The sequence below is a fragment of the Glandiceps talaboti genome, chromosome 8 (assembly GCF_964340395.1).
Source record: "Glandiceps talaboti chromosome 8, keGlaTala1.1, whole genome shotgun sequence".
NCBI lineage: Eukaryota > Metazoa > Hemichordata > Enteropneusta > Spengelidae > Glandiceps > Glandiceps talaboti.
The window spans coordinates 23,219,012-23,233,364 of record NC_135556.1 but is presented as its reverse complement, the minus strand read 5'-3'; the positions used below and the strand labels follow the sequence as shown (position 1 = coordinate 23,233,364).

The 14,353-nt window shown below is 34.7% G+C and overlaps 1 protein-coding gene across 1 annotated transcript; it reads right to left on the bottom strand.

Moving 5' to 3' along the window:
* Window positions 1-4,980: 4,980 nt before the first annotated feature.
* On the bottom strand, window positions 4,981-14,140 carry LOC144439395 (bile acid-sensitive ion channel-like). Its single transcript, XM_078128683.1, has 5 exons — window positions 13,959-14,140; window positions 11,190-11,754; window positions 9,536-9,634; window positions 8,803-8,950; window positions 4,981-5,081 (listed from the first exon to the last, which is right to left on the bottom strand). The coding sequence occupies exons 1-5, from the start codon at window positions 14,138-14,140 to the stop codon at window positions 4,981-4,983; spliced, it is 1,095 nt and encodes a 364-aa protein (XP_077984809.1).
* Window positions 14,141-14,353: the final 213 nt, after the last annotated feature.

The following is a 14,353-nucleotide window of genomic DNA, read 5'->3' as shown; positions in this document are numbered from 1 at the left end:
AAAATTTAAAAGTAATAATGTCAGTTTTATAGAAGTAAAGAGCCATGTCAAATTCAGAGTTAGTATGGAAGAATGGAAGTGATAAAAAGTGTCTTTCAAGAAATGAAATTTTATGTAGACCTATTTTGTGATAAATTGTTTTAAAATACTAAGAAGAAAGGGTTTTTACTTTATTTTCAGTAAAATTGTTACTATATGAAACACTTCTTTGATGTTGATTTTCCTATATTCTGATAACATTGACTTTTGTGTAGTTAAAATGTAAACTTTGCGCTATGTTATGTTGTACAAATTATACACAACCTGACGACAATTTGATGTAGGAACTGGATCAATTTGATGTATTTATCTTTATTTACCCTATAATATTGTTTGATTTAGCTGGTGTGTGTCTTGGAGGTAGGGAAAAGGTGCTCAACCAAAGAAGACAGACAACAGCAAAATTAAATGATAATATACTATCTATCAATCTATCAGTCAGTCAGTCAATCAATCAATCAATCAATCAATCAATCAATTAAAAGAATTTGTATAGCACCAAGATCCAATACTAAGGATATAAAGGTACATTGCAGATATTTAAATAAAATCAAGCCAATTCCGAGACCAGATTTTAATATTATACAGTAATATGATTTGCAATCCTTGAAGTGAGAAGCTATTTCAACTAACTTTTTTGAATATGTGTATACCAATATATATTTTGTATGCTCTGCTGTGATTACATTTTTTTCTGATGTTCGCAATAATTTTTACATAAAAAAGGTCATTTGCATAACAAAATTAATATGTAGAAACAACTAATTTGCATACAGTTAATTTGCATAAATAAATTGTAAATGTAAAAGTCACACATAGATGAAAAACTAAGTAAATTTGACAGCTACATAAACATGTGATACATTGTCTATGTACAATAGGGAAAGTATACTTGTCCAGTATTTGCTAATAATTGCAGTTTGATTAAAAAATATTGCCAAATACATTTAAGAAAGCTAGTATATACTAGGCTGTGCAACACAATTTATAAAAAAAAAGGAAAATACCTAATTGTGTTTATTTAATTTGTCCTCAGTGTTTTAAAAATATTATTTACTTATACAAAGGTATAGCTTGCATTAATGAGGCCTAGGATTTCATAACAGATGTATTTTGCTATTGATGTAGGTTTTCTTTATTTCCAATATTTGTATCATTCCTACCTTTTAATTTGATTCTGTTAATTCTATTTTTATGACTATGGTATGTGTATAACTCATTAAATTCTAATGCTACACACGTAGTGTTGATGTTCGTGTTAGTGTGATTGATTAGAATGAAATGTACAGTTCTACCACAGGGATAGCAAATCACATGTTGTATGTGAGTGTGTCATTAATGCAGGTCACCTTTTATTACTTGTAATTTGCTATCAATTGTCCCCTGTCAATTAATATAAAATGGAAGTCAAAGAGCCAAAATCGTATGAAAGACATGGTGGTATGGGTGATAGAATTCACCTGTACATAGCTGTTAACAAGTGTGGATGCAAACGAAGTCCCTACTATGCACTTTATCAGGTTTGAATTCGAAATGACGAACACAGACCCATGTTGACTATTGTGCTGGACTGAACACGTACACAATTGGAGATTCATGAACATGACGTTACCTTTGAGCAAGGCATACTTAACAATTTAATACAAGAAGCAATGTGAACATATTTGACATCATGAAAACAACCGAGATCTTTGACAGTAGTCACAGCTTGGATGTTAAAAAATGCAAGAAATAAATTTGACCCCTAAAAGCATTACACAAAATATAGTGACCCCCCCCCAAACTCGCGCAAAAAAAGCGACCCTCCCTCAAAATACCTCAACCTTCTCCCATAATAGCCACTGAGCTTACACCTTTCACCATAGCTGAAATAATTGTAGCGTTTGATGTGACTTTGAGGGCTTTTTCGTCTGTTTTTGTGCCTTTTTTCGTTCCGACGTTTAACCCGAATCAAACGCTGCAATTCCTCTAATGCAAATGCAAATAGACGGAACCGATTCAGATCTGAATCGCAAAGTTGGGCGGACTTTTCTGCTAATTTACGCCTTACCTGGCAAAATATCGGAAATTTCCTACAGTACCGTAGCCTGCGAGGGGGGGGGGGGGGGGGCAAGGGGGGCAGCTGCCCCCCCCCCCCTCCACTGAGATTTTGGAAAAAGAAAGAAAAAAACCCTACTTTTTGAATACATAGCGATGCTATTAAAATCGTTATTTACGTGACTATTCCTAGCATGTGCGATTTAAATGGATAGTTCACTAAAGTGACTGTACACTGCTGACCCCTGGCTAATATGTATCTTATATCGCTATTGTACCCTGGCTTAACTTTGAATAAAAATGTGTCCAGTTAAAAATTGGTAACTTTTTGCAGCAAATTAAAAATTCTTTGTGCGGGAAAGTACAAAAGAAGTGCGCGCGAGTAACAGTAGTCTTGAAAGTCTCCTTCATTTGAAGATAGCAAGTCGCAATTATAATGTCAGCGAGTGAAACTCAAGAAAAAAAAGACGGAAAAAGTCGTTCAACGTGAGGTCGCCTGCTATGCTGCATGCAGTGACTCCGAAGATGCGTTTGATCTCATTTACATCTTGTTCCTTATATTAAAACATTTCATACTGATAAAACGGCAGATCTCTTTTTGGAATATTTGGTGGCCCTGAAAAACTATTAAACTAGGTACGCAGTTTAAGATATTTCTTTCAATAATTGTGTTCGACGTTGTCTTTGGTTAAAATGTTGTTTGATATAATTATATCATTGCACTGATACAGTTATTACGCAATTAATTTTGAAGCGACAATTTGCTATGGAAAGAATGGCCTTGAATTTGTAAACAGAGCTGTACCTTCGACATCAAAATCCAAACTTCAATTTCCATTATAATGATAATGACAAGGAGAATTCACTGAATTCACCTTGGGTTCCGCCATAACAGTTTTGGGAGTTGGGTAAAGCAAATGATTATTTTGTTGTGTTACTTATTTGAGAAAGCACCATCCATTTGTTTTACTTTGAATGTGACATCTTTTCGGCAACTACTTTGAAAGATACGACATTAGGCCAGAAAAAAATGAAAAAGTTGTGCAATATATCCTCATCCGGGCTTCGCATTTTCTTTTCAAAATTAAGGACATTTCTTCATATTTTCTGAATAGTACATGTAACAATATACATTTGAGTCTATTCCAAATAATATCTTATACAGTGGTTTACTTGGCTCTGATGTTGCATACAAGCATGAATTGAGATTAAATATCCAATGTGTAATAAAAAGAATTGAACAAAAGTTTACGACCATTGGGCCATCAAAAGTCTGAAAGTCTTGAAATGTTTTGCTCTTTATTCGGGAATTTTGGAACCAAATTAAACTTCAGGAGAAGCCATTTACCATGTGCACATCCGCATAATATCTTTCAGCTTTGCCACAACAAAATACACTTTCAAATAATATGTAATGCATAGCATAATTGTTTCAATTCTGGTATTTTATTATGTCTATGGTTTGATATTTTATGCTTCTAAATGGCCTCCTACAATGTCTTATTTTCATTTTTTTTCACCTTTGGAGTTGTCGCCTTCCAATGCATCATTGTACCATATGATTTCATATCTCCACTGTAGTGTAGGTGACAGAAGGGGTGGCTAAAATAATGCTTGAGTTTCAATTGGTGGGGCTTAACATTTTTTGAGAAGAGAGGGTTAGAGGAACTACACCATTTGTTTAACCGTAAATTGTGTACATTTCCTAACTGTAGCTATGCAGACAAATTGCATGAGATAGTATCAAGATGACTGAATAAGTTCTATCTAAACTCGACCTGAAATATTTTGCTATCATTATATATGGTTTGTTTTATCCTTGTCAAGCATTGTGAAAAAATGAAATCGACCTACTTACCCAATGTGATGGGTTAGGTTACCCGTTGACCAGCATTTTCTATTTTTTCGGACCTTACATATGATATTTGCGTATGCTAAAATATATATTATGTAAATTGCATGTAAATTTATGTAAATTAGCACTTTTCTAAATTTTAAATGCAAGATTGCACCAAGACAAAGTTCTGCCCCCCCCCCCCCCCCTTTGGCAATTTGGTCAGGCTACGGCCCTGTCCTAACGTCAACATTAATTACGGAGCCTTCAAGACCAAAGAAATGTTCAGAGGTACCCCAATTCCGTCAAAATCGGCAAATGTAGCAAGGCATGCAGAAGTTTGAAACGGGTAGTACGTTGACCCCTCGCTCACGTTTTCAATGTGGTCTCGTCTATTTGCATTTGCATTAGAGGAATTGTAGCGTTTGATTCGGGTTAAACGTCGGAACGAAAAAAGGCACAAAAACAGACGAAAAAGCCCTCAAAATCACATCAAACGCTACAATTATTGCAGCTACTTTCACCATAGATCCTACTTTCGTGCAGGGTCTGTGCTTTCACGTATGAGGTGAAAGGAACAGTAAATTGGGGAATATTGTCGCCTAGCCATGATATTGCAATTAGTATTCATGAAAGCAAAACAGACAGGGTCATAAATAATGTCATCTAGTTCAGATAGTTGATGGCATGTCGACACTGTATGTACATAGCCTCGAGAGACACAAATGGCACATACAGGACAATTTTCCATTAACTTTCAGACAATGTAATGAATGTACTGTCAATGATATCTTCACTAGCATACCTCATATCATATTGATGGCTGTATAAATTATTAATTCGTATTCATTTCTTAGTCACATAGTATACTACAGTGTCTGAATGTCACGGATATATGACAACACCGATTTAAAAAAGTTAGCCAGAATTAAACCTGAAGTAATATCAATTGAGGTTACAATAATACATGTACTATTATTTTCACACTACTAAATATAAAAATGTTTATGTGTTCTTTAATAACACATTGATAAATTTAGTTCAAAACGTAGTAGTCATTTTATCATGACCTATGACCTTTTAAACCCACAAAATAGCAAGAAATCTATGAATTCTACCATTGTTACCATACTGGCACCGAGAGCCAAACCCATGAGACCTCCGAAGGTACCTAGAGGGGAAAACACAGAAAAACACGTGGTAGTAGTTGAATATATAAAATGAAAAGCTGAAGTCGTCCCAGATAAATCGATTGATCGACTGTTCAAATAAATCAATGACAAAGTTTTATTCACTCCATAAAGATTATGGCATACTTTTATGTTGCATGCCACTCCAATAAATAATATACTGCAGTAAGACTGTCATCGTTCATGCAAACTTGATGTGTTCATAGTATACATCTTCTACTTACTCCATAAAGATTGTATTGTCATTGTTGGTACAAACTTGGTGTGTTCGTAGCTTAAATCTTCTGCAAATACTATAACATCGGCGTAGTTATTCCTATAATAACAGAGAAATCGCACAATATGGACTCGCATAATATAAATGTAAAATTTGTGGGAAATTTTGGCTCCAAAGGGTAGAACATGCCGATGATATAACGTGTGCGAGCATGCAGACACACATGGCCGATGCCTCCAATATCTCCTGTTCACCTATAATTAAAGTGTGTTAACTCAAAAAATCGGTGATTTACTATTGTGTGGGGACTGTCTTATTTACAATTTCTGCACCAATATGCACATAATTGCTGGCCAATACACACACAGTAGTTGGAGAATACACACATAGTTGCTGGACAATACACACACAGTAGTTGGACAATACACACATAGTTGCTGGACAATACACACACAGTTGCTGGACAATACGCACACAGTAGTTGGACAATACACACACACTGAGTTCCTGGACAATACGCACACAGTAGTTGGACAATACACACACAGTTGCTGGACAATACACACACAGTAGTTGGACAATACACACACAGTTGCTGGACAATATGCACACAGTAGTTCGACAATACACACACAGTTGATGGACAATACGCACACTGTTGCTGGACAGTTGTATATGACTTGAACTGTAGCTACAGTGCGGTAAAATGCTGAAATGACAATTTTACACCATTGATTTTCATTGCATACAGTGTCACATAAATATTGCATGATACTTTATAGGGGGTTGGTTCTGTAATGGTTCATGAACGAGTGAAGGGATTTAGTACAATATCTGCACTATAGCCCGACTCGATCGAGTTCATACCATAGCAGCTTACAATACTTATCATTAAATATAACATTCCTTGGCCCAATATAGTTGCATGCAGCTGAATAACACCATCAAAAAAATGAATCTTCACTCTACTGAAAGTGTTGGGAAGATTAGGATTTTTGAATGGACAGCAAACACACCTGTGTGTGGTCATTAATTGGCCAATCGGGTTTAAGGATATGTTCACAAATTAGAAAGTCATTGCGTGCAACAGGTTAGTGATTGGCCAATTTATTTCGACCATCTGGAACTTGTGGAACACGTGTTTCTATCAGTTTTGTGATTTCAGAATTTGATTTTGATGTGAGAGGAGTTATACCGTGGGCACTATACGTTGATTGGCATTTGTAGATAATGATCTTGTTTGGCTTCTCCATGATTCAAGAACAGACTGGTGAGTAAAATTTAATCTTCGTGTCCTCTAAATGTTTACGTCACCTTCTGAATATTTTATTTTTGTCCATAAAACTTGAAACCGGTTGTGCGTGCCTCAAATCTTACGTGATTTCACTGACGTGATTGTTAGCTACAGTCTTGGACATTATTTTGTTTGGGTGTACGTGTACAGCCACATGGTATTATTGTCAAGTCGATCCATATTTCACCCTTTGACAGTTAGAAACTAGTTTCATATGCAATTGTATTAGGGTTTTGTTTTGACCTTTTTATTGTTCGTGGATTCGTGTACTAAAGTTAGTTTTGAATGCAAACCCCGGAAGAATGAAAAGTACAAAAATTAAAAAGCTAAAAACACACTACAATTGTTGCATCTATGTCTAAGACGTGTGCAAAATAAATGATGCTTTAAACTTACATATGTTATTTATTCAAAATTTTGATTAATTTTTTTTTCGAATGCACATATTTTATAGTGTCTTAATATTGTCTTAATATTGTATCGTACCAGTGCAGCATCTGGATATTGCAAGTGCAATATTCCAAAATGTAGATGCAATGGTGTAGATAATGTACTCGTGGAACAAAGGTTTACTCATGTAAAGTGGGGTAGAGTAAGTACAGTGATCATTAAGTGCATAATACACCTGACACATTAACCCGTACTTTACCTTAAGTACTCCTTCGTTGCACTATATTTCGCGGTGAAGACATCGATAAATGCTTTGGAAGGGAAATTTGCATACGTTATCCTAGACGTGTAGAAAGTCTCTTCACAACTGATATTACACAGTGTACTGCTTTCATGTGACTTTACTGTGTAGAAATTAAAAACAGTTTACTGAGGTAGAAGTTATTTTACTTCACAGTCTGTACTAAATAGATAAAAACCGATATCAAGAATTAGTACACACTTATACCTGAAATGGGATCGTATATTCATAGCCATCTGGACATGTCTTAGTGTATGCACCTCTTGAAGGGTTCAATGATGTTTCTTGGTTAAACACTCAAAACTGAACAATAATATTCTCTTGCCTGTTATATATGTTAATAAGAGTTACACTTTGATATGCCAATCATTTTCTGTTATTGAAATATTAAATCAATTTTAAAATTTAATTAAATTAAAAATAATTTAAGATATGGTAACAATGAAGGATTCCAGTAATTACCATCAATGTTTGGTATTACGCATTCCACGGATTTCTGTAAGGTGCAGACATTCGTTGGTCCTGCAAATGTACAGTATACGCTGAAATTCAAATTTATGAGTAGGGCAGCAAGGTATCTCATGGAGACAAACCGAGTAAATCTTTTTCTTTTCAAAAGCTTGACTAGGCACTCTTTGTATTTGTCAGAATAAGATATTAGGATAGTTGTGATGTCATAAAAACATTTCCCATACACCCTTGCAGGCAGTCTCGAAAATGGCCGAACACAAGCAGTCTCGAAAATGGCCGAACACAAGGCTTCTTTACAAGATTTCGAAGTTGAATAATTTACCGAGATGCTGTTTGTAATAATGTGTAAATTGATAGCGTAATCAGTAGAAGTGTACGAAAGGCAACAATAAGCTTTACTGGACTACATCAATATCACCATGTACTACATCAATATCACCATGTACTACATCAATATCACCATGTACTACACCAATATCACCATGCACTACATCAATACATGTATCATCATGTACTACATAAATACATGTATCACCATGTACTACATAAATATCACCATGTACTACATAAATACATGTATCACCATGTACTACATAAATATCGTCATGTACTACATAAATACATGTATCACCATGCACTACATAAATATCACCATGTACTACATAAATACATGTATCACCATGTACTACATAAATATCATCATGTACTACATAAATACATGTATCACCATGTACTACATAAATACATGTATCACCATGTACTACATCAATATCATCATGTACTACATAAATACATGTATCACCACGTACTACATAAATACATGTATCACCATGTACTACATAAATATCACCATGTACTACTAACCATGCAGCACTACATTAATATCACCATGTACTACTAACCATGCATTAATACATTAATAATATCACCATGTACAGCATGCGTTGCGTATGCTACCTTTAAATACATTGAATACAGTAAAGTGTCACTGAGAACAAAATACATGTTTGTAATAATAATACAATATACCTGGCATGTATGGTTCTTTACAACCACATAATTTGACGATGGATTTAGTCAGCATTTCCAGACAACACATAACGTAAGAATATTTAGGCCAATGTGTTAGTGGTGTTCTGTTACACATGGTTTGGTAGGGCGATTCCAAACTTTCTGTCTGAAAATAAACAACGTTTTGTTAGAACATATGAATAAAAAAAAAAAAAAAAAAAAAAAAAAAAAAAAAAAAAATATATATATATATATATATATATATATATATATATATATATATATATATATATATATATATATATATATATATATATATATATATATAGTCGGTGAGAACTCCATCTGATGACATGACTTGATGAAGCCTTTCTCAAGTTTAACATTTTGACAGTGTTCATTGAGGACGGCCTTGAAAAGGTGTGGAAGGCTTCACTTGCGCGTTAAACTCCATACTATTGTAGTACTTAAGTCAAACTTTATACAGTTTTCGATGTCTGTGGTTATAAAACTTGCGTGTGAAACTGCCATATTAACTACAGTGGGAAATACGTGTCATACAACAAACACTGGATTCGAATTTTGCCATGTGGCCGACAGTTTCGAAGGTTTAGTTTAGTATATTCACAGACCTATATCACTTATAGACGTCTACGCTACAACGTACATTTCTGGTGTTGTTAAACGTGTTTATACATGTAACTCAGTAAAAGAGGCGAAAGTCAGTAACACATTTTGAACTCCTACCTACCTTTTTGACTTTTACGGAAACTAAAGCTTCGACACCTGTGGGTATAGCAAAGCCAAGACGATTGACCATTGGAACATAGCCGGGCGGATGGAGAATTAGCTGAACAGAAAGAATTTAATGTATGAGAGTAACGGTTACTGTTTCTTTGAAAGAAATTGGTAATTTTGAAAAAAAACTTAATCATTTGAAATCAGATCAGGTAGCTTCATGAGTAACGAGGCTTGTTTTTGACTTATAGATGAATTTTGATTTAACTACTAGTACTTTACATACTTTTATGGTAGGTTTGTTTGTTTGTTTGTTTGTTGCTTGTTACAGCAACAGGGAACATTTTTTCAGCCCGACAATTGTGTTGATTTTGTAGATAAACGTAATATTTCATAAATAATTACATTTTAATTCGAATTCTGTGCTCTATTCAGATTGATTTTTATACTGTGCTACAAATGGGTTCTGTTAATGTTTAATATATTACTCATGCAGACTTGACTAAATAATTTGATCAAATTAATTAAAAATACTGTTTTTATTTGAGAGGTATCTTTGACCAATTCTCTAGTGAATGTGACGTATCTCTTGATAGCATCTAAGCCCATTAATATTTTAAGTACTTCATAAATTGGATATCCTGATCTAAAGATTGAAATAAGAACATTACTTAAAAAACATAATTAAGTTTGAAATGAGGTCTGCTCATATATCATAGTACATTTCACAGACTTAACGCATTTTGTCAATTCATATACCTATAATGCATTTCTTAAAAAGATCTATTAATCAAACATTCTTTGATGTTGTGTGATCTCTGACGTAAATCATGGAAGACTTTTGTGAAACTTTTTATCATACAAATAAATATAGCCATAAATTGTTAACACTTTGATTAGTATTGTATATATTTGAAACGAAACTTGCACACCATTCAGTATTTATAGATTCTCTTTGTATCATGAAACAACTCTTTTATGACTGAACGTTTCTAAAGATATGAAACAGACTTGTCACTTTTCCTGACTTTGATTCCGAAAGAGACATGGCTAACAATGGCATTGTATTGTGATTTTGTTTATTTTGGGGAATAGTTATTTATTTCTCCAAGTATGACCAAAACGTAAATAAGTACGTGTGTGTGGTTGTTGTTGTTGTTGTTGTTGTTGTTGTTGTTGTTGTTGTTGTTGTTTCATCATCATCAGGTATCTTACTATTGCACACTCATTATGAAGACATATTATGTGAACGAACAAGTTCTATTCAAAATCTAGGGTTTCAATCCCAGATTCTCGCATTAGTGTTTATCTTATTACTGGCCCAATATAGATTACTAGGGATTATTCTTTTGTAAAGGGTCAACCTTTTCTATAGATCTAAGTCTGGCAGAAAGTTTTTCTCACTCAATTTTAATCCTAATTAGAACTGGACACTTTGGCTGAGGGTTAGACTTTAGGTCTGAAACACAGCTGTCTAACAGAGCTGTAGAACAAGTAGAACAAGTACAAAAGATTGGTCCTACGTACTTTTGTAATCTGCACGGATCAAATACAAAGGTAACAGTAATGCTAGAATCTGGGATTGAAACTTTTAAGCAAAGATGTTTCTTTTACATACCACATTAAATTTTAGTCCCGTAGATTAAGTAATAATTTCATCTGTTTACCTTAAAGCCACTGCCGGTTCGTAACCCGTATGTGTACTCATCTTCTTGTGTGTACAACCTTAATCGAAGCCCAGTACGAGAACCCATCTCGTATACTTTGAGTTGATTGTCAGGATCATTGTTAAAGGTATAACATACACCGAACTGTGTGAAAACAGCTGTAAAGTTTTCCGGTCCACAATGCCTTCCTGATTCACCCCCTGTAAACCGACAACCCTGTATAAGTTGTTCCTTCTGGTGAGCTGCTTCCATTTCAAAGCCATTACGATTGGTTGTCGCCGTTGAATTCTCAAGTAATGACCAATCAAAGTCGACTTTAGGTTTTGGATCTAGACTTCCCGATGAAAACATCTTCTCCATTAGTTCATATATTGGTGTACCTCCTATAACCGATTTACGATAACGATTATAGTTACACAGCGTCACTGCAGGAAACTCTATAAACGGGGTGTATTTGACACTGATTACAGTAGTCACAGAGTATTCAAGATATACCTTTACTTCGTTGTACAGCGTAATCAACAACCATGTCGATAAACCAATCACCAAGACAACCCACAGTAATCTAACCACAGTAGTAATAGAAAATAAAATGATTTTAGCAAGCCTATTTATCACTCTGTGTTCTAGACTATATTCATCACCGCTGTGGGATATTTACCTGTATATTAAGCGATACATCGGTTGAAATACACCGCATGATTCCCGCCCAAAGAGCATAACCTATTCCGTCAGGAATATTTATTGTAATTTCATTTGACTATCACCTTTGATAGTTAGTATTAAGGTCGAATTTTCTAAACCGTATCTAGCTGGGTGTCATTTCTTATCAATCATTAAGGATTCAATTTTTCATTTTTTTTCATTGAAGTAATAAATATCATGATTAAAATCAACTTTAAGTATCATAATCCGTCATTGTTTAACCTCTATTATGTGTTTGTTACGTATATAACATGTAAGAGTGAGTAACAGATGTCAGGCCGTCATGCTGTACGTGTTACATTGTGTAACGTTTTTCGATCATATCAATCAATGACACCAGCAATACTTTAGAAAATGCAGTAAACAAGATAAGTAATTGAAACAACGTTTAAGGCCCCACAACACTTCCTGATATCATACACACTTTATCTAAATAATAGCTTGCTGTTCGTTCAAAAACAAAGAAGAATATATTTGCAGAATAAATTACATGTATATTTTTTTTAAATATGCTACTTATATGGAGAAACTTCTTGCACAACAATTCACAGAGAAAAAACTCTAAAACTACCTTCTTCAAGCGCTGCAAAAATGAAGTTGTCTACTGTGTTGGCTTCTATTACATAAAATAATAATAATACTATCAATAATAAAAGTAACTCATTTTTTACAACGTTATTGAGTTTTAGTCACCTGTTGATTAGGCTCGTCACAGCCTCACTGCAATTATAGTCTCTCTGTGACGTCAGAAAATTGCGTGGTCTCGGTGGGACCGGAAATACTCGAAAACCCTCAAAGTATCTCCGACGGGAACCGACTGAAAAACTGTTTTCTTTAAGGTGGTTGCAAACACTTTTTAATATATTAAAACCAGAATACCTTTTAAGAACATGTCGTCTAGCAAAATAGCAATAGTGAACGTTGTATTTAGAATCACCTTAAAAAAGCAAAACTAGTCACAACTTTATTCACGATGAACAAGCTTCAAGGAACTGTAACTTGTAAAATCGTTACCTGACATTTTGGTTTTAATATTCTCAATATTTTCTCCCTGGTTGTTGTGGCTTACTACATTTTTGGTTCTTTCGATTTACATACATTATCGTCAAGGACAGTAAGCAAGTTCAATCTTAATTATAATATTTTTATCAGTAAATAGCTATTGTAAGTTTGGCTGCACATCGAGGTCATAGCAGATTGTACAACATATCCCTGAGAGTGTTAACAATGCTATTAATAATCAAAATTATCGTATACCTAGTATTGATTCCAATGGAGAGTACGCGCATCGAACCCGGGCAATAATTTTCCGTATCATCACGGCCAAAATATGGCAAGTGGTGTGCTCATCGATATCCGTTCGCGCAGTGATCTGGTTTTGTTAATGTCTTCACTATTATGACGTTTCTGCGAATAAAATAATATTTCAGTGCCAATTTATGTGATTATGTGATTCAAATGATGTTTCCGTACCACGACATGGGGTATATGATAAAACATTTACGGCCCGGATATGTGTTTTGCGGACCTTGGTAGTACTGCTTACCTATACAGGTTACGTATGCGGGTCCTCCTAAAGTCAGGCCCTTCCGCCGTACAACCTCGGTCCGCAAAACCCATAACGATTATTTTTTACTATTAATTGTATGAAATATTTTCCCATATCAATGTAACAATGCTAAGAATGTTATATGTACAGTATAGTGAACTTACCGACGTACAATGTTATGTGTACAGTATAGTGAACTTACCGACGACGTACAATGTTATGTGTACAGTATAGTGAACTTACCGACGTACAATGTTAAGTGTTTTCCAGGTCTACAGACTAAATATAACAACCTTTTGATTATATATTCCTACATGTAAGGGGAAGAGACTATTTCTTCGTAGTATAGAGATTGATACATTTGTAGCAGCAAGATTCGTACGATATTTTCCTAAGTAAACGGCATTCTAAGCAATAAGAAAACAACAATCTATGAAATATTACACGCCCCTGTGATGTGTACAGTATAGTGAACTTACTGACGTACAATGTTATGTGTACAGTAGTGAACTTACCGACGTACAATGTTCTGTCTGGTGTCCACAATATTTTTAGCGCCATGTAAAGATGTTTCTGACATAAAGTCCCGAGCCTTATGTCTAAATCTGACACATACGCCATTTTCTTCTGGCCCGGTTGATTGTGCTATTTGCAACGGTCTCACTTTTTGGCTCTTTTTCGGTGATTGCGAAGTCATTCCAAATCTGTAGATAGTGGTCGATAGCAGTGATAAGAAATGTTACCGTAAGGTAGTAATAGCGATACAACACCAACACGTGGATACTACCTCATGTGTTCCTTAAGGTATGCCGTGCTGTCATTAAATACATCAAATATCCTTTGTATTCACGTCAAATTTGTAATGGTCGCCAGTGGATTTCCACAGAAACAGACGCTGGAAACGGGAGAT